Genomic DNA, 25,177 nt, shown 5'->3' with positions numbered 1-25,177 from the left:
GTGAAATTAAAAAACAAAACAAAATAAAATAAGCTAGATGCCCTCAATCTCACACAAATTATTAAGGAACCCACCAGGTACAACCCTATATCCGTAAAAATGTGTACCCTATAGATATTATCTTGACCAACTTGCCCTCCAAATACACCTCTGCTGTTTTCAATCAGGATCTCAGCGATCACTGCCTCATTGTCTGCATCCACTATGGGTCCGCGGTCAAACGATCACCCATCATCACTGTCAAACACTCCCTAAAACATTTCAGCGAGCAGGCCTTTCTAATCGCCTGGGTATCCTGGCAGGATATTGACCTCATCCCGTAGGGTCTATTTTTCTCCATTTTCGTCTGACTGATGTGCCCAAAGTAAAATTATCCGCCACCATTGTTGCAACCCCTATTACCAGTCTGTTCAACCTCCCTTTCGTATAGTCCGAGATTCCTAAAGATTGGAAAGCTGCCGTGGTCATCCCCCTCTTCAAAGGGGGAGACACCCTATACCCAAACTGTTACAGACCTATATCCATCCTGCCCTGCCTTTCTTAACAAACAGATCACTGACCATTTACAATCCCAACGTACCTTCTCCACTGTGCAGTCTGGTTTCCGAGCTGGTCACGGGTGCACCTCAGCCACACTCAAGGTACTAAATGATATCATAACCGCCATCAATAAAATACAGTACATGCAGTCTATGGGTGCAGTGGTGGGTGCAGTACATGCAGTCTATGGGTGCAGTGGTGGGTGCAGTACATGCACCCACTACTGCGACCTGCATGCTCTCGTCGGCTGGCCCTCGCTACATATTTGTCGCCAAACCCACTGGCTCCAGGTCATCTATAAGTCTTTTCTAGGTAAAGCTCCGCCTTATCTCAGCTCACTGGTCACCATAACAACACCCACTCGTAGCACGCGCTCCAGCAGGTATATCTCATTGGTCATCCCCAAAGCCAACACCTCTTTGGCCGCCTTTCCTTCCAGTCCTCTGCTGCTAATGACTGGACGAATTGCAAAAATCGCTGAAGTTGGAGACTTATATCTCGCTCACTAACTTTAAGCATCAGCTATCTGAGCAGCTTACTGATCACTGCAGCTGTACACAGCCCATTTGTAAATAGCCCATCAACTGCCTAACCCACCCCATATTGTTTTTATTAACTTTCTTGCTCTTTTGCACACCAGTATTTCTACTTGCACATCATTATCTGCACATCTATCACACCAGTGATAATTTGCTAAATTGGAATTACTTCGCTACTATGGCCTATTTATTGCCTTACCTCCTTACACCATTTGCTCACACTGTACATAGACTTTTTCTATTGCGTTATTGACTGTATGTTTGTTTATTCCATGTGTAACTCTGTGTTGTAGTTTGTGTCACACTGCTTTGCTTTATCTTGGCCAGGTCGCAGTTGTAAATGAGAACTTGTTCTCAACTGGCCTACCTGGTTAAATAAAGGTGAATGTTTATATATTTTTTTAAACTGGAACGTTGAGAGAAGAAGAGAGACAGAGGGATGAGACATGTGGGGGGTTAGGGTTAGGGTCAGGCCAAACTGGCATGTTGAGAGAAGCAGAGAGACAGAGGGATGAGAAATGTGGAGGCCTGAGGGTGCGGCCTAGCTGGCACGTTGATTTCATCCACTTGAACAAAGTCTGTGTTCTGGTAAAAACCTTTAGCTTTGTGTGTGTGAGTGTGGTTATGTGGTTGTGTGTTGTCTCACCGGGTGTGTGTGTCCGTGCTGGTCGACACACTGGTTGCAGGCGTCAGGTGACACACACTCTCCCCCCAAAGGCACCGTGTTCCCTGGACAAAAACACCCTTCTGTTGGCTTGGTGATACACACACTCCCGTTACCACTAAGAACCCCCGAGTTGCCAGGCGACAGGCCAATGCTGCTGCAGTCCTCCACACACCCGGTCCGACATGCATCATACTCCATGGAGCTGGGGCACTGCATGGCTACACACAATAATAATAATATTAATCATATTGATCATAATAAAGAATCATCATCATCATCATCAATAATCATACACAATAATAATAATAAGAATAATATTAATCATATTGATCATAATAAAGAATCATCATCATCAACAATAATCATACACAATAATAATAATAATAATATTAATCATATTGATCATAATAAAGAATCATCATCATCAACAATAATCATACACAATAATAATAATAATAATAATATTAATAATATTGATCATAATAAAGAATCATCATCATCATCATCAACAATAATCATACACAATAATAATAATAATTCATTATATTAATATCAAGTAATAATAATAATAGTAGTAATGAAGGTTTTATTTGTAAAGTGCATTTCTCACACTGATGGTGCTACACAGTCAAAACACTGATTTTACTGTATTATAAACCAGAGAGAACACGGAACCGAGAACACAGAACCGAGAACACGGAACCGAGAACACGGAACCGAGAACACGGAACCGAGAACACGGAACTGAGAACACCGAACCGAGACGGGAATCAAAGCTAAATACACGTCTCTTCAGAACAGAACATATTTATATACCTGTGTCGTCAGAACAGAACAGGACACAGACTTACGGCAGAGGTTTGTGCTTCTCCAGTGGACACAGAGTCCTCTCTGTCGGCAGAGATATGTGTAGGAGGAAATGACATCACAGACATCTGTCTCCTGACAGGCTTCCTGTTGGCAGCGCATAATGAAAGGCATGATGGGAACATGTGTGTGACAAGAGGAGAACACCTCGGAGCGCAGCACCTCACACGCCCTCGCCGCTCCGTACACACACACTGGGGGATGCCGCGGGACACACACACCGTCGCCGCTCGATACCATCCAATCGGAGACGAGAAGAGCTGAGTCAGAAGTTGAACTGCCATTCCTCAGAGAGAGATAATTAACCCTCTCCTCGCCACACCACCCTGACACACACAGAATAATAATGATTTAATTACCATAGTGTTTGTTTATGTGTCAATTAATCCCATAAGGGACGGGTTGCCAATTGGCGATTTGACAAAAAAAAAAAAAAAAATGTTCATTCATTAATTCACACACACACACACACACACACACACACACACACACACACACACACACACACACACACACACACACACACACACACACACACACACACACACACACACACACACACACACACACACACACACACACACACACACACAGAGACACACACAAACACACATTATTAGTCCTCCAAATTACTTAATTAATGTGTGTGTGCATGTTTACTATGTGTTTATCTGTGAGTGTGTACCAGAGGGCCCCAGAGGTGTGGTTGGTAGTGGAGGAAGTGAGTACCAGACTCCAGAGGTGTGGTTGGTAGTGGAGGAGGTGAGTACCAGACTACAGAGGTGTGGTTGATAGTGGAGGAGGTGAGTACCAGACTCCAGGGGTGTGGTTGATAGTGGAGGAGGTGAGTACCAGACTCCAGAGGTGTGGTTGATAGTGGAGGAGGTGAGTACCAGACTCCAGAGGTGTGGTTGATAGTGGAGGAGGTGAGTACCAGACTCCAGAGGTGTGGTTGATAGTGGAGGAGGTGAGTACCAGACTCCAGAGGTGTGGTTGGTAGTGGAGGAGGTGAGTACCAGACCCCAGAGGTGTGGTTGATAGTGGAGGAGGTGAGTACCAGACTCCAGAGGTGTGGTTGGTAGTGGAGGAGGTGAGTACCAGACTCCAGAGGTGTGGTTGATAGTGGAGGAGGTGAGTACCAGACTCCAGAGGTGTGGTTGGTAGTGGAGGAGGTGAGTACCAGACCCCAGAGGTGTGGTTGATAGTGGAGGAGGTGAGTACCAGACTCCAGAGGTGTGGTTGGTAGTGGAGGAGGTGAGTACCAGACTCCAGAGGTGTGGTTGATAGTGGAGGAGGTGAGTACCAGACCCCAGAGGTGTGGTTGGTAGTGGAGGAGGTGAGTACCAGACTCCAGAGGTGTGGTTGGTAGTGGAGGAGGTGAGTACAAGACTCCAGAGGTGTGGTTGGTACTGGAGGAGGTGAGTACCAGACCCCAGAGGTGTGGTTGATAGTGGAGGAGGTGAGTACCAGACTCCAGAGGTGTGGTTGATAGTGGAGGAGGTGAGTACCAGACTCCAGAGGTGTGGTTGGTAGTGGAGGAGGTGAGTACCAGACTCCAGAGGTGTGGTTGATAGTGGAGGAGGTGAGTACCAGACCCCAGAGGTGTGGTTGGTAGTGGAGGAGGTGAGTACCAGACTCCAGAGGTGTGGTTGGTAGTGGAGGAAGTGAGTACCAGACTCCAGAGGTGTGGTTGGTAGTGGAGGAGGTGAGTACCAGACTACAGAGGTGTGGTTGATAGTGGAGGAGGTGAGTACCAGACTCCAGGGGTGTGGTTGATAGTGGAGGAGGTGAGTACCAGACTCCAGAGGTGTGGTTGATAGTGGAGGAGGTGAGTACCAGACTCCAGAGGTGTGGTTGATAGTGGAGGAGGTGAGTACCAGACTCCAGAGGTGTGGTTGATAGTGGAGGAGGTGAGTACCAGACTCCAGAGGTGTGGTTGGTAGTGGAGGAGGTGAGTACCAGACCCCAGAGGTGTGGTTGATAGTGGAGGAGGTGAGTACCAGACTCCAGAGGTGTGGTTGGTAGTGGAGGAGGTGAGTACCAGACTCCAGAGGTGTGGTTGATAGTGGAGGAGGTGAGTACCAGACCCCAGAGGTGTGGTTGGTAGTGGAGGAGGTGAGTACCAGACTCCAGAGGTGTGGTTGGTAGTGGAGGAGGTGAGTACCAGACTCCAGAGGTGTGGTTGGTACTGGAGGAGGTGAGTACCAGACCCCAGAGGTGTGGTTGATAGTGGAGGAGGTGAGTACCAGACTCCAGAGGTGTGGTTGATAGTGGAGGAGGTGAGTACCAGACTCCAGAGGTGTGGTTGGTAGTGGAGGAGGTGAGTACCAGACTCCAGAGGTGTGGTTGATAGTGGAGGAGGTGAGTACCAGACCCCAGAGGTGTGGTTGGTAGTGGAGGAGGTGAGTACCAGACTCCAGAGGTGTGGTTGATAGTGGAGGAGGTGAGTACCAGACTCCAGAGGTGTGGTTCATAGTGAAGGAGGTGAGTACCAGACTCCAGAGGTGTGGTTGATAGTGGAGGAGGTGAGCACCAGACTCCAGAGGTGTGGTTGGTAGTGGAGGAGGTGAGTACCAGACTCCAGAGGTATGGTTGATAGTGCAGGAGGTGAGTACCAGACTCCAGAGGTGTGGTTGGGAGTGGAGGAGGTGAGTACCAGACCACAGAGGTGTGGTTGGTAGTGGAGGAGGTGAGTACCAGACTCCAGAGGTGTGGTTGATAGTGGAGGAGGTGAGTACCAGACTCCAGAGGTGTGGTTGGTAGTGGAGGAGGTGAGTACCAGACTCCAGAGGTGTGGTTGGTAGTGGAGGAGGTGAGTACCAGACTCCAGAGGTGTGGTTGGTAGTGGAGGAGGTGAGTACCAGACACCAGAGGTGTGGTTGATAGTGCAGGAGGTGAGTACCAGACCCCAGAGGTGTGGTTGGTAGTGGAGGAGGTGAGTACCAGACCCAAGAGGTGTGGTTGATAGTGGAAGAGGTGAGTACCAGACTCCAGAGGTGTGGTTGATAGTGCAGGAGGTGAGTACCAGACCCCAGAGGTGTGGTTGGTAGTGGAGGAGGTGAGTACCAGACTCCAGAGGTGTGGTTGGTAGTGGAGGAGGTGAGTACCAGACTCCAGAGGTGTGGTTGGTAGTGGAGGAGGTGAGTATCAGACCCAAGAGGTGTGGTTGATAGTGGAGGAGGTGAGTACCAGACCCCAAAGGTATGGTTGGTAGTGGAGGAGGTGAGTACCAGACCCCAGAGGTGTGATTGATAGTGGAGGAGGTGAGTGTGTACCACAGACTCCAGAGGTGTGGTTGGTAGTGGAGGAGGTGAGTGTGATGGTGAACTCGTTTTTCTGAGGGGTAAATGCCAGGATGTAGCCGTGTTCCACGGATCTCAGCTGAAACATCACTCCTCCATAATGCATCACCTCCACCAGACTGGAGCGGAATGGGAGGGAGACGAGGGCTCCATCTACTGTCACCTAGACACACACACACATATTTCACACACTCATAGAAAACACACTCATAGTACACACACTCATAGTACACACACTCAGTACACACACTCATAGTACACACACTCAGTACACACACTCATAGTACACACACTCATAGTACACACACTCAGTACACACACTCAGTACACACACTCATAGTACACACACTCAGTACACACACTCATAGTACACATGCTCATAGTAAACACACTCATTGTATACATACTCATAGTACACACAGTCAGTACACCCCCCCCTAGGTCCTACCGTCATGTCATCTTTCAGCAGTACAGTACTCTGCCCATGTGTAAATTCCATGACCTTCATGCAGACTTCGTTCTGATTGGATGACCCCTGGCAGGTTCCGCTGTGCAGCGTGACCTCTGAACCTCCCGTGTCCCCGGCAACCGTCAGCAGGGTGTAGGAACATAGCCCCTCCCCTTCCAGCCTTAGAGCCACGCCATCAAACCTCACCACGTGGTTGGTGGAGCTACCCATACAGACACCTGGAGGGAGGGAGGGACAGAGAGGGTGTGTTACTGATGCGTGTGGGTAAGTGCATCTAATATGTGTGTGTGTGTGTATGTTTATTGTGAGTGTGTTGTGAGTGTGAGTGTGTGAGTGTGCTATAATGTGTTTGTGTCTGTGTGAGTGTGCTTAATGTGTGTGTATTTAGTGTTTGTACTAACAGGGGCAGTCCCAGTGGCAGCCACAGTTGTCCTGAACTCTGAGAGGACTCATGTGGTTACTGCAGGCTGGGGGCTCCAGTCGATCACAGTTCACCTGGATAATCCAATATAACATAATATACTTTAATATACCATAATATACTGTACTATAATATAACATAAAATAGGGTACTTTAATATACTATAATTTAATATACTATAATATACAGTACTTTAATATACTATAATATATTAGGCTGGCGGCTCCAGACGATCACAGCTCACCTTGTGGCTCTGAATAGTCACGGCTCCGCTTGGGTGGCACAGCACCGAATGACATCTGTCAGGAAGCAGCCACGACTCACCAGGCTACACACAAAGTTAGTGCTGAATATTCAGACTGGTCAAGGAAAACTGTCCAATGAAAATCGCACTTTTAAAAGTTCGTATTCTCTTATTCAAATAATATACTGTATGTGTATGTGACCAATACAATTTGATTTGATTTGACCACAGAAATGCTGCTATTCACCATGCTTAATTACCATTTTTTGTAAGGAAAAATATTTGACTCATATTGAAAGTAATTATAGATCATATTTCATACAAATATGGAAACACTGGGCAGTTACTTTAATTCAGTAGTTCAGTAGTTAAATGACTGTTGTCACATCAACACATCTGCAAGTCAACAAACACTCACCTTCCTCTCGTTCCCATCATCATCGACACACACTCCAGGAGGACCAGCTGAGGAAGAATACACATCATCACAATCTTCATAATCATCACTATCATCATCACCAAAATCATCATCATTACAGTCATCATCATCATCATCACCATCATCATCATCATTACCACCATCACCACCATCATCATCCCAACCACCATCATCATCATCACCAGCATTACCATCATCACCACCATCATCACCACTTATCATCACCGTCATCACCACCATCATCACCATCATCATCATCACCACCATCATCATCATCATCTTCATCAATATCATCACCATCATCACCACCATCATCACCACCATCATCACCACCATCATCATCGTCATCTTCATCAATATCATCACCATCATCACCACCATCATCACCATCATCATCATCTTCATGAATATCATCAGCATCACCACCATCATCATCACCACCATCATCACCACCATCATCATCACCACCATCATCATCTTCATCAATATCATCATCATCACCACCATCATCACTTTTAGATCTGCTCTTTTAGTCTGCAAACGGTGTCAGTGGAGGAGGTGTTAAACCTATTGAAATCATTACCTGATGGTAAATCTACAGGTTATGGTCTTATGGACAATTTTTTGCTTCGCTGTGCTGCTCCCCAGATTGCAGTTCCACTGAGATACATATTTAATTGGTCACTGGAAAAGGGGATGTTTGCAAATGTATGGAAGCATGCGAAACTGTGTCCTATTCCGAAAGACTGCAAAGAACCCATTACTCCTGCCAATAGTCGACCAATTAGTCTACTCCTTACACTCAGTAAGATATTGGAGGGTATTGTGAGTAGACAAATATGGGAGTACATGGAAAAGAATGATCTGATTACAGCCAATCAGCATGCTTATCGCAAAAACCATTCCACTACCACTGCATTGGTTGACATGACTGACCAGTGGCTCAATGCTATGGATAATGGCAAGTTTGTGGGTTTACTATTTTTAGATTTCAGTGCAGCATTTGATTTAGTGGATCATGAAATAATTTTGACAAAATTAATGCATTATAGTTTTAAGGAGGTAGCATTGAATTGGGTACAGTCATATCTAACTGACAGGAAACAGTCCACCTATATCAATGGTTCATTTTCTTCCCCTCATGTGTTAAACTGTGGAATACCGCAGTGCCTTGGGCCACTTCTCTATTTAATATTTACCAACGACCTTCCCTATGCCTTAGCTGAAACTCTAGCTACTATATTTGCAGATGATACTACAATTTATGCAGCAAGACAATCGGTTCAAAAGGTACAGCCAGCTTTACAACGAGATTTGGAGTTTTGGGTTTGCCAAAACAAACTTGTTTTAACTTCTTAGGGGTAGGGGGCAGCATTTTCACTTCTGGATAAATAGCATGCCCAAATTCAACTGCCTGCTACTCATCCCCAGAATATAAGATATGCATATTATTAGTATATTTGGATAGAAAACACTCTGAAGTTTCTAAAACTGTTTGAATCATGTCTGTGAGTATAACAGAACTTATGTAGCAGGCAAAACCCAGAGGACAAACCATTCAGAATAATTTTTTTTTTGAGGTCACTGTCTTTTCAATGAGATTTCAGATTTCTTAGGGACTTGTTTGCAGTTACTACCGATTCCGCTGGATGTCACCAGTCTTTGGAAATTGGTTGAGGTTTTTCCTTTGTGTAATGAAGAAGTACGGCCATCTTAAATTATTTTTGTTAAATCTTAAATCTTAAATCTTAAATGATCTTTGTTTACTGTTGTGCTATCATCAGATAATAGCATCTTATGCTTTCGCAGAAAAGCCTTTTTGAAAGCTGACATGTTGGCTGGATTCACAACGAGTGTAGCTTTAATTTGGTATCTTACATGTGTGATTTAATGAAAGTTTGATTTTTATGTAATTTTATTTGAATATGGCGCTCTGTATTTTCCCTGGCTATTGGCCAGGTGGGACGATTGCGTCCCACCTACCCCAGAGAGGTTTTAAACACCAAGAAAACCAAAGTTATGTTGTTATGTTCCACTAGGAAAAGGCCAAAACAGCATGGGATACAATTAAGTATGGGAGGAGTACAAATTGAAGAAGTGGCAGAAACCAAACTATTGGGAGTGCAGCTAGACAACTGCTTATCATGGTCGTCTCAAATAACTCTATGTAAAAAAAATATTAAAACAGCATGCATAATCAGAAGGATAGATAAATATTTACCAGTAAAAATTATTCAGCAAATAACACAAGCATTAATTGAGAGTCAGGTGAACTACTGTTCTGTGGTTTGGGGAAATGCATCATCAAGTGAAGTTTGGAGGCTGCAGAATGCACAGAACAAAGCAGCAAGGATTGTTTTAAGGTGGAGATATGGTTCTTCTGTTGCAGTCATGCGTAATGTTCTTGGTTGGTCATCAATCGATAAGATAATTGATAGGAACATGGTTATTTTATTTCATAATATACATCATTTAAAACGGCCAAGTTCTATTCGCAACGGTATTCAGTTGGTAAGAGACAGACATTCCGTAAATACTAGGAATAGATTGTCCACCATCTATGCGTTGTCCAGACAGAAAAGAGAAATAGGCAAAATAACATTTCGATTTAGAGCAATGAAGAAATTGAATAAATTAACTGAGCAAACCAGAAACCTTTCAATATATACATTTAAACATTATTTTAAAACGATTTAAATATTATACATAGAAATGTTGTGGGACTATAGTAGATGAAGAATCAATCTTTTTTTAGATTGAGTATTTATTGTGTCATTATGTTAGTATATTATGTATGTTTGTAATAGTGTGTTATATGTGGAAATGTGTTCGTATTATAAATTGTTTTTGAATGTTTAAAACATTTTTTTAATAGGGGGCGCCATTTCCACTTTGGGAAGAAAAATGCCTCGTACTCTGTTCTAGATCATACAATATGCATATTATTATTACTATTGGATAGAAAACACTCTGAAGTTTCTAAAACTGTTTGAATTATATCTGTGAGTAAAACAGAACTAATTTGGCAGCAAACTTCCATACAGGAAGTGAAAATTCTGAAAATGAGGCTCTGTGTCAGGGCCTGCCTATTCAACTGGCTTATATTTATGGATCTGTATGCACTTCATACGCCTTCCACTAGATGTCAACAGGCAGTAGAAGGTTGAATGGGGTGTCTAGCTTGATGTGAGGCCGAATGAGAGCTTTTGGAGTGACAGGTCCGCTCTTCAACGGCGCACAGGGGAACTCCACATTGTCTTCTGAAATGCGTTACGTATACACGACGAAATGCTCCGGCTCTGATCTTATTGGATATATATGAGAAAAACATCATAAAGTAGGATTTTCAACCGAGTTTGACCAGTTTATTCAACGTTTATTGGGAATTTTGGAATTTTTCGTTCCAGGCGCCAAGAGTTGATGGGCATGTTCGCGCCACAATGCTAGCCAATGTTGCTAATTCGACAGAAGAAATGGACATTCTAAATTCAAACAACGATTTATTCTGGAACTAGGACTCCTTGCACAACATTCTGATGGAAGATCAACAAAGGTAAGAGAATAATTATGATGTTATTTCGTATTTTCGTGTTTTATGTTGGCTCCAACAAGGCGGAGAATTGTAGGGCGCTGTCTCACAATACTGCATGCTGTATGTTGTACTAAAGTTATTTAAAAAAAATCTAACACAGCGGTTGAACCAGTGTATCTTTCATTTGCTGTACAACATGTATTTTTTAGTAAAGTTTATGATGAGTTCTTTGGTTAGATTAGGTGACTGTCCAAAATATCTCCGGACATTTTGGTTCTTTGTGGCTACGTATTCACAATGTATAACCCCATTTACAGCTCTAAATATGCAAATTTTCGAACAAAACATAAATGTATTGTATAACATGATGTTATAAGACTGTCATCTGATGAAGTTGTCCAAAGGTTAGTGATTCATTTTATCTCTATTTCTAGGTTTTGTGAAAGCTATGTTGGCGGTGAATAAATGGCGTTGTGTGTTTGGCTATTGTGGTGAGCTAATAGAAATATATATTGTGTTTTCGCTGTAAAACACTTAAAAAATCGGAAATATTGTCTGGATTCATAAGATGTTTATCTTTCATTTGCTGTACACCATGTATTTTTCATAAATGTTTTATGATGAGTATTTATATATTTCACGTTGCTCTCTGTAATTATTTTGGCTGCTTTGGTGCTATTTGTGATGGTGGCTGCAATGTAAAACTACGATTGATACCTCAAATATGCACATTTTCGAACAAAACATAAATGTATTGTATAACATGATGTTATAAGACTGTCATCTGATGAAGTTGTTCAAGGTTAGTGATTAATTTTATCTCTATTTTGGGGTTTTGTGAAAGCTACCTATGCGGTGGAAACATGGTGAAAACATGGCATTGTGTGTTTGGCTATTGTGGTGAGCTAATATAAATACATATTGTGTTTTCGCTGTAAAACATTAAAAAAATCGGAAATGATGGCTGGATTCACAAGATGTTTATCTTTCATTTGCTGTATTGGACTTGTGATTTCATGAAATTATATTCTATGATATTCCATGTCGCGTTAGGCTAGGCTATGCTAGTCAGCTTTTTTGATGAGGATGATCCCGGATCCGGGAGGGAGACTCGTTAGAGGTTAAGGACTCTTGGAAGATTAGTCCTAATGGGGACTAAAAGAGATCGAAATCAAATCAAATGAAATCACCATCACCACCATCATCATCACCATCAATGTCATCTTCATCAATATCATCAGCATCACCACCACCATCACCATCATCATCACCATCATCACCATCACCACCATCACAACCATCATCATCACCACCATCATCATCACCATCACCATCATCACCACCGTCACCATCAATGTCATCTTCATCAATATCATCAGCATCACCACCATCATCACCACCATCATCATCACCACCACCATCACCATCAATGTCATCTTCATCACCATCATCATCACCACCACCATCATCACCATCATCACCACCATCACCACCATCATCACCACCATCACCATCATAATCACAATTGTCATCATCGTCATCTTCATCAATATCATCAGCATCACCACCATCACCATCATCATCACCGCCATCATCATCATCATCACCACCATCATCACCACCATCACCACCATCATCATCACCACCATCATCATCACCGCCATCATCACCACCATCACCACCACCATCATCATCACCACCATCATCACCACCATCACCACCATCATCACCACCATCACCATCATAATCACAATTGTCATCATCGTCATCTTCATCAATATCATCAGCATCACCACCATCAACATCATCATCACCACCATCACAATCATCATCACCACTATTATCATCACAATCATCATTATCATCATCGTCATCTTCATCACCATCTTCATCATCACCACCATCATCATCACCACCATCATCACCACCATCACCACCACCATCATCACCACCATCATCATCACCACCATCATCACCACCATCACCACCATCATCACCACCATCACCATCATAATCACAATTGTCATCATCGTCATCTTCATCAATATCATCAGCATCACCACCATCACCATCATCATCACCGCCATCATCACCACCATCACCACCATCATCACCACCATCATCACCACCATCATCATCACCACCATCATCACCACCATCACCACCATCATCATCATCACCACCATCACCATCATCACCACCATCATCATCATCACCACCATCATCATCACCACCATCATCACCATCATTACCATCAGCATAACCACCATCATCACCATCATTACCATCATCGTTGTCTTCATCAATATCATCATCATCATTATCATAATCTCTCCAGGTAGCTCTGGTCCAGTACTATACCTCTACAGAGTTTTTCTGTGTAGCTCTTGTCCAGTGTTAACAGCATCATCAGCTCCTCCATGCTGTTAAGGTGGAGTGTGTTGTCCTGGTCGCCATGGGAACCAAGCAGGCTCAGTTCAGCTCTGTCGTAACCGGGCCCGATGCCGATGGGGAAAACTGACACGCCTGTTGGCAGAGTTATGATGTCATCACTAAACTGTTGTGGTTGTTATGATGTCACCACTAACCTGCAGTCCTCGTTATGATGTCACCATTAACCTGCTATCATCGTTATGATGTCACCATTAACCTGCGTTCCTCCTTATGAAGTCACCACTAACTTCCTGCCCTCCTTATGATGTCACCACTAACCTGCAGTCCTCGTTATGATGTCACCATTAACCTGCTATCATCGTTATGATGTCACCATTAACCTGCGTTCCTCCTTATGATGGCACCACTGACCTGCTGCCATCCTTATGATGTCAGTACTAACCTGCTGCCCTCCTTATGATGTCACCACTAACATGCTGCCCTCCTTATGATGTCAATACTAACCTGCTGCCCTCCTTATGATGTCACCACTAACCCGTGGTCCTCCTTATGAAGTCACCACTAACGTCCTGCACACCTTATGATGTCACCACTAACATGTCCTCGTTATGATGTCACCACTAACTTCCTGCCCTCCTTATGATGTTATCACTAACTTCCTGCCCTCCTTATGATGCTACCACTACCCTGTGGTCCTCGTTATATCACCACTAACATGTGGTCCTCGTTATGATGTCACCACTACCCTGCTGCCATCCTTATGATGCTACCACTAACCTGTGGTCCTCGTAATATCACCACTAACCTGTGGTCCTCGGTATGTCACCTCTAAACTGTGGTCTTCGTTATGATGTCACCACTAAATTCCTGCCCTCCTTATGATGTCACCACTAACATGTCCTCGTTATGATGTCACCACTAACTTCCTGCCCTCCTTATGATGTCACCACTAACATGTCCTCGTTATGATGTTACCACTAACTTCCTGCCCTCCTTATGATGTCACCACTACCCTGTGGTCCTCGTTATATCACCACTAACATGTGGTCCTCGTTATGATGTCACCACTAACCTCCTGCCCTCCTTATGATGTCACCACTAACCTGTCCTCGTTATGATGTCACCACTAACCTGTCCTCTTTATGATGTCACCACTAACTTCCTGCCCTCCTTATGATGTTACCACTAAACTGTGGTCCTCGTTATGATGTCTCCACTAAACTGTGGTCCTCGTTAAGATATCACCTCAAAACGGTGGTCCTCCTTCTGATGTCATCACTAACCTGTGGTCCTCCTTCTGATGTCATCACTAACCTGCGGTCAGCGCCTCATTAGTTGCCTCCTGTAGTTGGTCAGTCGACCTGTCAATCACCAGCATAACCACCACCTTGGCCACACCCACTCTGCCCCCACTAGACGGAGAGATGGATGTTTGGACAGCAAATCGCAACGCAGCACCTGATCACAGAGAAAGAGAGACCATCAGATGATACGGTGTGTGTGTTACACAGCGCGATGTGTGTGTTTCCCAGCATGATGTGTGTGTGTTACACAGCGCGATGTGTGTATGTTACCCTGTACGGTGCGTGTGTGTGTTACCTGGCATGGTCTATTTACTGAGTTGGCAGATTGTTTTAATCTGTAGCAGTCATTTATGCTGTATCTGGAAAAGGACTATCAGCTTCAGAAAGAGAAAACAATGTCAGATTGTCATGGACCTGTCAGCAGAACTTGTGAATTCAACAATGTTTTGCATGGACTTTTCTCCCAACCTCAATATAATGGACTGCCCTGTCTAGGATTCTGCAACACTGTCTAGGGCAGACTACTAACAACAGCATTTAGACTGCTTCCCTTTTATCACATTTTGCTCCGTTACAGCCTTCTAATAATACCAAAAAATCTACACACAATACCCCATGATGACAAATCAAAAACAGGTTTTTAGAAATGTTTGCAAATGTATTAAAAATAAATAAATACCTTTTTTACATAAGTATTCAGACCCTTTGATATGAGACTCGAAATTGAGCTCAGGTACTGTCACGCCCTGACTTTAGAGATCCTTATTATTCTCTATGTTTGGTTAGGTCAGGGTGTGACTCGGGTGGGAAATTCTATGTCTTCTGTTTCTTTGTTTTTGGCCGAGTGTGGTTCCCAATCAGAGGCAGCTGTCTACCGTTGTCTCTGATTGGGGATCATACTTAGTTAGCCCTTTTTCCCACCATTAAATTGTAGGATCTTGTTTTCTGTTTAGTGTCTTAGCCTGACAGAACTGTGCCCTTTCGTTTTCGCTTTTGTTATTTTGTTTGAATGTTTTTTGAATAAAAGAATCATGAACACTTTCCACGCTGCGCTTTGGTCTACTCTTCCTTCCACCAACGAGAGCCGTTACAGGTGCATCCTGTTTCCATTGATTGAGATGTTTCTATAACATGATTGGCATCCATATGTGGTAAATTGGACATGATTTGGAAAAGCACACACCTGTCTATATAAGTCCCACAGTTGACAGTGCAAGTCAGATGAAAAACCAAGCCATGAGGTCAAAGGAATTGTCTGTAGAGCTCCGAGACAGGATTGTGTCTGGGGAAGGGTACCAAAACATTTATGTAGCATTGACGGTCCTCAAGAACACAATGACCTTCATCATTCTTAAATAGAAGAAGTTCGGAACCACCAAGACTTTTCCTAGAGCTGGACACCCGGCCAAACTGAGCAATCAAGAACCTGATGGTCACTCTGACAGTGCTCCAGAGTTCCTCTGTGGAGATGGGAGAACCTTCCAGAAAGACAACCATCTCCGCAGCACTCCACCAATCTGGCCTTTATGGTAAAGTGGTCAGATGGAAGCCACTCCTCAGTAAAAGGCAAATGACAGTCGCTTGGTGTTTTCCAAAAGGCACCCAAAGGACTCCCAGACCATGAGAAACAAGATTCTCTGGTTTGGTGAAACCAAGATTGAAGTGTTTGGCCAAACGTCCCATCTGGAGTAAACCTGGCACCATCACTACGGTGAAGCATGGTGGTGGCAGCATCATGCTGTGGAGATGTTTTTCAGAGGCAGGGACTGGGAGACTAGTCAGGATCGAAGGAAAGACAAACAGAGCAAAGTACAGAGAGATCCTTGATGAAAACCTGCTCAAGAGTGCTCAGGACCTCAGACTGTTGCGAAGGTTCACCTTCCAACAGGACAACGACCGTAAGCACACAGCCAAGACAACGCAGGAGTGGCTTCGGGCCCAGCCAGAGCCTGGACTTGAACCTGATCGAACATCTCTGGAGAGACCTGAAAACCCTCCCCATCCAACCTGACAGAGCTTGAAAGGAGCTGCAGAGAATGTGAGAAAATCCCAAGTGTGCCAAGCTTGTAGCATAATACCCAAGAAGACATGAGGTGTGTATTACCCAGTGCTGTATGTATTACCCTGTGGTGTGTGTATTACCCAGTGGTGTGTGTGTGTATTACCCAGTGGTGTGTGTATTACCCAGTGCTGTATGTATTACCCAGTGGTGTGTGTATTACCCAGTGGTGTGTGTATTACCCAGTGGTGTTTGTATTACCCAGTGGTGTGTTTATTACCCAGTGGTGTGTTTATTACCCAGTGGTGTGTGTGTGTGTGTGTATTACCCAGTGGTGTGTGTGTATTACCCAGTGGTACGTGTATTACCCAGTGGTACGTGTATTACCCAGTGGTGTGTGTGTGTGTGTATTACCTAGTGGTGTGTGTATTACCCAGTGGTGTGTGTGTATTACCCAGTGGTGCGTGTATTACCCAGTGGTGTGTGTGTGTATTACACAGTGGTGTGTGTGTGTGTATTACCCAGTGGTGTGTGTATTACCCAGTGGTGTGTGTATTACCCAGTGGTGTGTTTGTGTGTGTATTACCCAGTGGTGTGTGTGTATTACCCTGTGGTGTGTGTGTGTATTACCCAGTGGTGTGTGTATTACCCAGTGGTGTGTGTGTGTTTATTACGCAGTGGTGTGTGTATTACCCAGTGGGGTGTGTGTGTGTGTATTACCCAGTAGTGTGTGTATTACCCAGTGGTGTGTGTGTGTATTACCCAGTGGTGTGTGTGTATTACCCAGTGGTGTGTGTGTATTACCCAGTGGTGTGTGTGTATTACCCAGTGGTGTGTTTATTACCCAGTGGTGTGTGTGTGTATTACCCAGTGGTGTGTGTATTACCCAGTGGTGTGTGTGTGTGTGTGTATTACCTAGTGGTGTGTGTATTACCCAGTGGTGTGTGTATTACCCAGTGGTGTGTGTGTGTATTACCTAGTGGTGTGTGTGTGTATTACCCAGTGGTATGTGTGTGTATTACCCAGTGGTGTGTGTATTACCCAGTGGTGTGTGTATTACCCAGTGGTGTGTGTATTACCCAGTGGTGTGTGTGTATTACCCAGTGGTGTGTGTATTACCCAGTGGTGTGTGTATTACCCAGTGGTGTGTGTGTATTACCCAGTGGTGTGTGTGTGTATTACCCAGTGGTGTGTGTATTACCCAGTGGTGTGTGTATTACCCAGTGGTGTGTGTATTACCCAGTGGTGTGTGTATTACCCAGTGGTGTGTGTGTATTACCAGTGGTGTGTGTATTACCAGTGGTGTGTGTATTACCCAGTGGTGTGTGTGCGTATTACCCAGTGCGGTGTGTGTGTGTGTCGGACTGGTCAGCTGGTCCACCAGGGTCAGCAGGTGTGTCCTGTCCTGCTCCTCTCTCCAGGCCACGCCCACACTACTGGTCTCTCCGTATGTAACCACACCCACCTGCGTCTCGTTCCGACCTGAAAACACATCCCCCGGGAATTATATTTCCAGTCTCTTACAGACCATCGTTCTCTGCCTTCAGCAATGTGTTCGTTCACTTTGTGTTACTTTTTCATGTTAATGTTGGGTAGTTCAGTAAGAGCTGTGTTGTGATTGGATGGTTCAGTAAGAGCTGTGTTGTGATTGGATGGTACAGTAAGAGCTGTGTTGTGATTAGGTGGTTCAGTTAAAACTGTGTTCTGATTGGCCAGCAGGCGTACCAATATCAGCGCTGTTGACGAAGGCTTTGACAAACGTCTTCATGTCCTCAAATTCTGTCCCGCCCTCTGGCTGCCCGTCAGTCTCTGGCCCCGCCCTATTCCCGCCTCTCAGCAGGAACAGGACATCCATCGGCTTCCTGCATGGCACTGGGTCAGAGGTCACAGGATATCAACCAATCACAGAGTAGTAGAGGAATTCACCAGACCTCATCTATATTCACAAATGTGGGTGTGGTGTGTGGGTGTATCAAATCAAATGTTATTTGTCACATGCGCCTAATACAACGGGTGTAGCACACCTTACCGTGAAATTCTTATGTACAATCCCTTAACCAACAATGCAGTTTTAAGAAAGATAAGTGTTAAGAAAAATATTTACTAAATAAACTAAAGTCAAAAATAGAAAAGCAACAATAAAATAACAATAACGAGGCTATATACAAGGGGTACTGGCAACGAGTCAATGTGCAGGGGTACAGGTTAGTCGAGGTAATTTATGTATTATGTACATGTAGGTAGGGGTAAAGTGACTATGTATAAATAATAAACAGCAAGTAGCAGCAGCGTAAAAAAGGGGGGAGGTCAATTCAAATAGTCTGGGTAGCCATGTGATTAGATGTTCAGCAGTCTTAAGAAGCCTTCTGGACCTAGACTTGGCTCTCCGGTACCGCTTGCCGTGCAGTATCAGAGAGAACAGTATATGACTAGGTGGCGGGAGTCTTTGGCAATTTTTAGGGCCTTCTTTTGACACCTCCTGGTATAGAGGTCCTGGATTGCAGGAAGCTTGGCCTCAGTAGCAGACCGTATGCACTACCCTCTGTAACGTCTTGCAGTTGACATTCCAGGCGGTGATTCAACCAGTTAGGGTGCAGCTGTTGAACATTTTGAGAATCTGAAGACCCATGCCAAATCTTTTCAGTCTCCTGAGGGGGAACACGCATTGTCGTGCTCTCTTCGCGACTGTCTTGGTATGTTTGAACCATGATAGTTTGTTGGTTACCAAGGAACTTAAAGCTCTCAACCTGCTCCACTACAGCCCTGTCGATGAGAATGGGGGCGTGCTCTGCCCTCCTTTTCCTGTAGTCCACGATCATCTGCTTTGTCTTGGTCAAGTTGAGGTAGAGGTTGTTGTCCTGGAACCACACTGCCAGGTCTCTGACCTCCTCCCTATGTGCATGGCCGCGCAGTCATGGGTGAACAGGGATACAGGAAGGGACTAAGCACGCACCCCTGAGGAGTCCCAATGTTGAGGATCAGCGTGGCGGACGGGTTGTTGCCTACCCTCACCACCTGGGGGTGGCCCGTCAGGAAATCCTGAATCCAGTTGCAGAGGGAGGTGTTTAGTCCCAGGGTCCTTAGCATAGTGATCAGCTTTGAGGGCACTATGGTGTTGACTGCTGATCTGTAGCATTCTCAAGTAGGTGTTCCTTTTGTGCAGGTGGGACAGGGCAGTGTTGAGTGCAATAGAGATTGCATAATCTGTGGATCTGTTGGTGCGGTATGCAAATTGAATGCCTCTAGGGTTTCTGGGATGATGGTGCTTATTTGAAACCATGACCAGCCTTTCAAAGCACTTCATGGCAACAGATGTGAGTGCTACGGGTCGGTAGTCATTTAGGCAGGTTACCTTGGTGTTCTTGGGCACAGGAACCATTGTGAAACATGTAGCTATTACAGTCTTTGCCAGGTTGAACATTTCAGTGAAGACACTTACCAGTTGGTCAGCGCATGCTCGGAGAATACCCCCTGGTAATCCGCCTAGCCCTGTGGCCTTGTGAATGTTGACCTGTTTAAAGGGCTTACTCACATCGGCTACGGCGAGCGTGATCACACAGTCATCCAGAACAGCTGGTGCTCTCATGCATGCTTCAGTGTTCGAAGCGTACACAGGAGTAATTTAGCTCGTCTGGTAGGCTTGTGTCACTGGGCAGCTCATGGCTGGGATTCCCTTTATAGTCCGTAATAGTTTGCATGTCCTGCCACATCTGATGAGCATCAGTGTAGTAGGATTCAATCTTAGTCCTGTATTGACACTTTGCCTGTTTGATGGTTCAGAGGGCATAGCGGGATTTCTTATAAGCATCCGGGTTAGAGTCCCGCTCCTTGAAATTGGCATCTCTACCCTTTAGCTCAGTGCGGATTTTGCCTGTAATCCATGGCTTCCGGTTGGGGTATGTACGTATGGTGACTGTGGGGACAACGTCATTGATGCACTTATTGATGAAGCCGGTGACTGAGGTGGTATACTTCTCAATGCTTTTGGATAAATCCTGGAACATGTTCCAGTCTGTGCTAGCAAAACAGTTCTGTAGCTTAGCTTCTGCGTCATCTGACCACAGTTAATGAGCGAGTCACTGGTACGTCCTGCTTTTGTGTTTGGTTGTAAGCAGGAATCATGAGGATATATTTTTAGTCAGATTTGGTAGTCATTTAGGCAGGTTACCTTGTATAATATGTTGTATTTATGCTTTGCCTGTTTGATGGTTTGTTGGAAGGCGTAGTGGGTTTCATTATAAGCATCCGGATAAGTGTTCCGTTCCTTGAAAGTGGCAGCTCTAGCCTTTAGCTCAGTACGATGTTGTCTGTAATCAATGGCTTTTGGTTGGAATAGAAACGTATGGTCACTGTGGAGCCACTTATTGACTGATGTGATAAACCCCTCAATGTTATCAGATGATTCCTGAAACGTATTCTAGTCTCTGCTAGCAAAACAGCCCTGTAGATGATTAGATGACTTTATTAGTCACATGTACAGGGTCGCAGATGTAATTGCAGACTACAGTGAAATTCTGAAGCTCTGAGCTCCAACAGTCAAAAAGAGAAGTTAAAAACAATGATAATCATAATTTATAATAATCATAATAATAACTGTAAGACTGATACATGTCCATTGTGGAGCAGGAAGTCTGGTGGCAGGACCAGGACAGGGAGAGCAGGTAGCTGACTAGTGGTGGCTATTCAACAGCCTTATGGTCTGGGGGAGTAGAAACCATTTGCCAATCTTCCAGTTTTTGCCATGACGCTGCTATACTGCCCACGTCTGACTGATGGAAGTGGGGAGAACAGGTCATGGCTCAGATGGCTGACGTCCCTGATGACCTTATTGTCTTTCCTGCGACACCTGTTGTTGTAGGTGTCCTGGAGGGCAGGCAGTGATGTAGAGGAGTTGCTCTACCAGGCTGGGATGTAGAGGAGTTGCTCTACCAGGCTGGAATGTAGAGGAGTTGCTATACCAGGCTGGGATGTAGAGGAGTTGCTCTACCAGGCTGGGATGTAGAGGAGTTGCTCTACCAGGCTGTGATGTAGAGGAGTTGCTATACCAGGCTGTGATGTAGAGGAGTTGCTCTACCAGGCTGGGATGTAGAGGAGTTGCTATACCAGGCTGGGATGTAGAGGAGTTGCTCTACCAGGCTGGGATGTAGAGGAGTTGCTCTACCAGGCTGTGATGTAGAGGAGTTGCTCTACCAGGCTGGGATGTAGAGGAGTTGCTCTACCAGGCTGGGATGTAGAGGAGTTGCTATACCAGGCTGGGATGTAGAGGAGTTGCTATACCAGGCTGGGATGTAGAGGAGTTGCTATACCAGGCTGTGATGTAGAGGAGTTGCTCTACCAGGCTGGGATGTAGAGGAGTTGCTCTACCAGGCTGGGATGTAGAGGAGTTGCTATACCAGGCTGTGATGTAGAGGAGTTCCTATACCAGGCTGGGATGTAGAGGAGTTGCTATACCAGGCTGGGATGTAGAGGAGTTGCTATACCAGGCTGTGATGTAGAGGAGTTGCTATACCAGGCTGTGATGTAGAGGAGTTGCTCTACCAGGCTGGGATTTAGAGGAGTTGCTATACCAGGCTGGGATGTAGAGGAGTTGCTATACCAGGCTGTGATGTAGAGGCGTTGCTATACCAGGCTGGGATGTAGAGGAGTTGCTATACCAGGCTGTGATGTAGAGGAGTTGCTCTACCAGGCTGGGATGTAGAGGAGTTGCTATACCAGGCTGTGATGTAGAGGAGTTGCTATACCAGGCTGGGATGTAGAGGAGTTGCTATACCAGGCTGTGATGTAGAGGAGTTGCTATACCAGGCTGTGATGTAGAGGAGTTGCTATACCAGGCTGGGATGTAGAGGAGTTGCTATACCAGGCTGGGATGTAGAGGAGTTGCTCTACCAGGCTGTGATGTTGAGGAGTTGCTATACCAGGCTGGGATGTAGAGGAGTTGCTATACCAGGCTGGGATGTAGAGGAGTTCCTATACCAGGCTGGGATGTAGAGGAGTTGCTCTACCAGGCTGTGATGTAGAGGAGTTGCTCTACCAGGCTGGGATGTAGAGGAGTTGCTATACCAGGCTGGGATGTAGAGGAGTTGCTATACCAGGCTGGGATGTAGAGGAGTTGCTATACCAGGCTGGGATCTAGAGGAGTTGCTATACCAGGCTGGGATGTAGAGGAGTTGCTATACCAGGCTGGGATGTAGAGGAGTTGCTATACCAGGCTGGGATGTAGAGGAGTTGCTCTACCAGGCTGTGATGTAGAGGAGTTGCTATACCAGGCTGGGATGTAGAGGAGTTGCTATACCAGGCTGGGATGTAGAGGAGTTGCTATACCAAGCTGTGATGTAGAGGAGTTGCTCTACCAGGCTGGGATGTAGAGGAGTTGCTATACCAGGCTGGGATGTAGAGGAGTTGCTATACCAGGCTGGGATGTAGAGGAGTTGCTCTACCAGGCTGGGATGTAGAGGAGTTGCTCTACCAGGCTGTGATGTAGAGGAGTTGCTCTACCAGGCTGGGATGTAGAGGAGTTGCTATACCAGGCTGTGATGTAGAGGAGTTGCTATACCAGGCTGGGATGTAGAGGAGTTGCTATACCAGGCTGGGATGTAGAGGAGTTGCTATACCAGGCTGGGATGTAGAGGAGTTGCTATACCAGGCTGGGATGTAGAGGAGTTGCTATACCAAGCTGTGATGTAGAGGAGTTGCTCTACCAGGCTGGGATGTAGAGGAGTTGCTATACCAGGCTGGGATGTAGAGGAGTTGCTATACCAGGCTGGGATGTAGAGGAGTTGCTCTACCAGGCTGGGATGTAGAGGAGTTGCTCTACCAGGCTGTGATGTAGAGGAGTTGCTCTACCAGGCTGGGATGTAGAGGAGTTGCTATACCAGGCTGTGATGTAGAGGAGTTGCTCTACCAGGCTGTGATGTAGAGGAGTTGCTATACCAGGCTGGGATGTAGAGGAGTTGCTCTACCAGGCTGGGATGTAGAGGAGTTGCTATACCAAGCTGTGATGTAGAGGAGTTGCTCTACCAGGCTGGGATGTAGAGGAGTTGCTATACCAGGCTGGGATGTAGAGGAGTTCCTATACCAGGCTGGGATGTAGAGGAGTTGCTATACCAGGCTGGGATGTAGAGGAGTTGCTATACCAGGCTGGGATGTAGAGGAGTTGCTATACCAGGCTGTGATGTAGAGGAGTTGCTCTACCAGGCTGGGATGTAGAGGAGTTGCTATACCAAGCTGTGATGTAGAGGAGTTGCTCTACCAGGCTGTGATGTAGAGGAGTTGCTATACCAGGCTGGGATGTAGAGGAGTTGCTATACCAGGCTGGGATGTAGAGGAGTTGCTCTACCAGGCTGGGATGTAGAGGAGTTGCTCTACCAGGCTGGGATGTAGAGGAGTTGCTCTACCAGGCTGTGATGTAGAGGAGTTCCTATACCAGGCTGGGATGTAGAGGAGTTGCTATACCAGGCTGGGATGTAGAGGAGTTGCTCTACCAGGCTGGGATGTAGAGGAGTTGCTATACCAAGCTGTGATGTAGAGGAGTTGCTCTACCAGGCTGGGATGTAGAGGAGTTGCTCTACCAGGCTGTGATGTAGAGGAGTTGCTCTACCAGGCTGTGATGTAGAGGAGTTGCTATACCAGGCTGGGATGTAGAGGAGTTGCTATACCAGGCTGGGATGTAGAGGAGTTGCTCTACCAGGCTGGGATAGAACAGAGGCCAATAGTGGTCTAGATGCCAATGTAGTCTAGTCATGTTGCCACCTCGCTTTCCTCTCTATGGCCGCCACTTCTTATTTAGAGTCCCGGGATCAGGGCCTGGCTCGGGGTAGAGCTGCCGACTCGTTGATGTAGAATTCATCATCCAAATCAAGGTTAGTGATTGCTGTTCTGATGTCCAGAAACTCTTTTCGGTCATAAGAAATAATGGTGGAAATATTATATAAAATTTAAGTTAAGCTCAGTGTAAGAAAACACACAAAATAGCAGAATTGGTCAGGAGCCCGTAAGACCGCAGCTAACTCAACCTACATGTACATATTACGTCAATCACCTCGACTAACCGGTGCCCGCACACATTGACTCTGTACAGGTACCCCCTGTATATAGCCTCCACATTGACTCTGTACCGGTACCCCCTGTATATAGCCTCCACATTGACTCTGTACCGGTACCCCCTGTATATAGCCTCCACATTGACTCTGTACCGGTACCCCCTGTATATAGCCTCCACATTGACTCTGTATCTGTACCCCCTGTATATAGCCTCCACATTGACTCTGTACCGGTACCCCCTGTATATAGCCTCCACATTGACTCTGTACCGGTACCCCCTGTATATAGCCTCCACATTGACTCTGTACAGGTACCCCCTGTATATAGTCTCCACATTGACTCTGTACAGGTACCCCCTGTATATAGCCTCCACATTGACTCTGTACATGTAACCCCTGTATATAGCCTCCACATTGACTC

General features: G+C 45.4%; 1 protein-coding gene across 1 annotated transcript in view; it reads right to left on the bottom strand.

The window, feature by feature from the left end:
- vwf (von Willebrand factor) overlaps nucleotides 1-25,177 on the bottom strand; it is a 186,683-nt gene that overhangs the window by 72,027 nt on the left and 89,479 nt on the right. The window contains exons 30-40 of the mRNA XM_071415668.1: nucleotides 18,443-18,589; nucleotides 18,056-18,199; nucleotides 14,729-14,872; nucleotides 13,382-13,546; nucleotides 7,468-7,514; nucleotides 7,050-7,133; nucleotides 6,786-6,879; nucleotides 6,364-6,602; nucleotides 5,889-6,078; nucleotides 2,598-2,939; nucleotides 1,726-1,964 (exon numbers count right to left, since the gene is read on the bottom strand). Of these exons, the coding sequence (XP_071271769.1) occupies nucleotides 1,726-1,964; nucleotides 2,598-2,939; nucleotides 5,889-6,078; nucleotides 6,364-6,602; nucleotides 6,786-6,879; nucleotides 7,050-7,133; nucleotides 7,468-7,514; nucleotides 13,382-13,546; nucleotides 14,729-14,872; nucleotides 18,056-18,199; nucleotides 18,443-18,589 (1,835 nt within the window). The remainder of the gene's footprint in view (nucleotides 1-1,725; nucleotides 1,965-2,597; nucleotides 2,940-5,888; nucleotides 6,079-6,363; nucleotides 6,603-6,785; nucleotides 6,880-7,049; nucleotides 7,134-7,467; nucleotides 7,515-13,381; nucleotides 13,547-14,728; nucleotides 14,873-18,055; nucleotides 18,200-18,442; nucleotides 18,590-25,177) is intronic.

The sequence above is a fragment of the Salvelinus alpinus genome, chromosome 9 (genome assembly GCF_045679555.1).
Source record: "Salvelinus alpinus chromosome 9, SLU_Salpinus.1, whole genome shotgun sequence".
Taxonomy (NCBI): domain Eukaryota; kingdom Metazoa; phylum Chordata; class Actinopteri; order Salmoniformes; family Salmonidae; genus Salvelinus; species Salvelinus alpinus.
The sequence above is the reverse complement of the archived record's forward strand: the minus strand, read 5'-3'. Positions and strand labels throughout refer to the sequence as shown.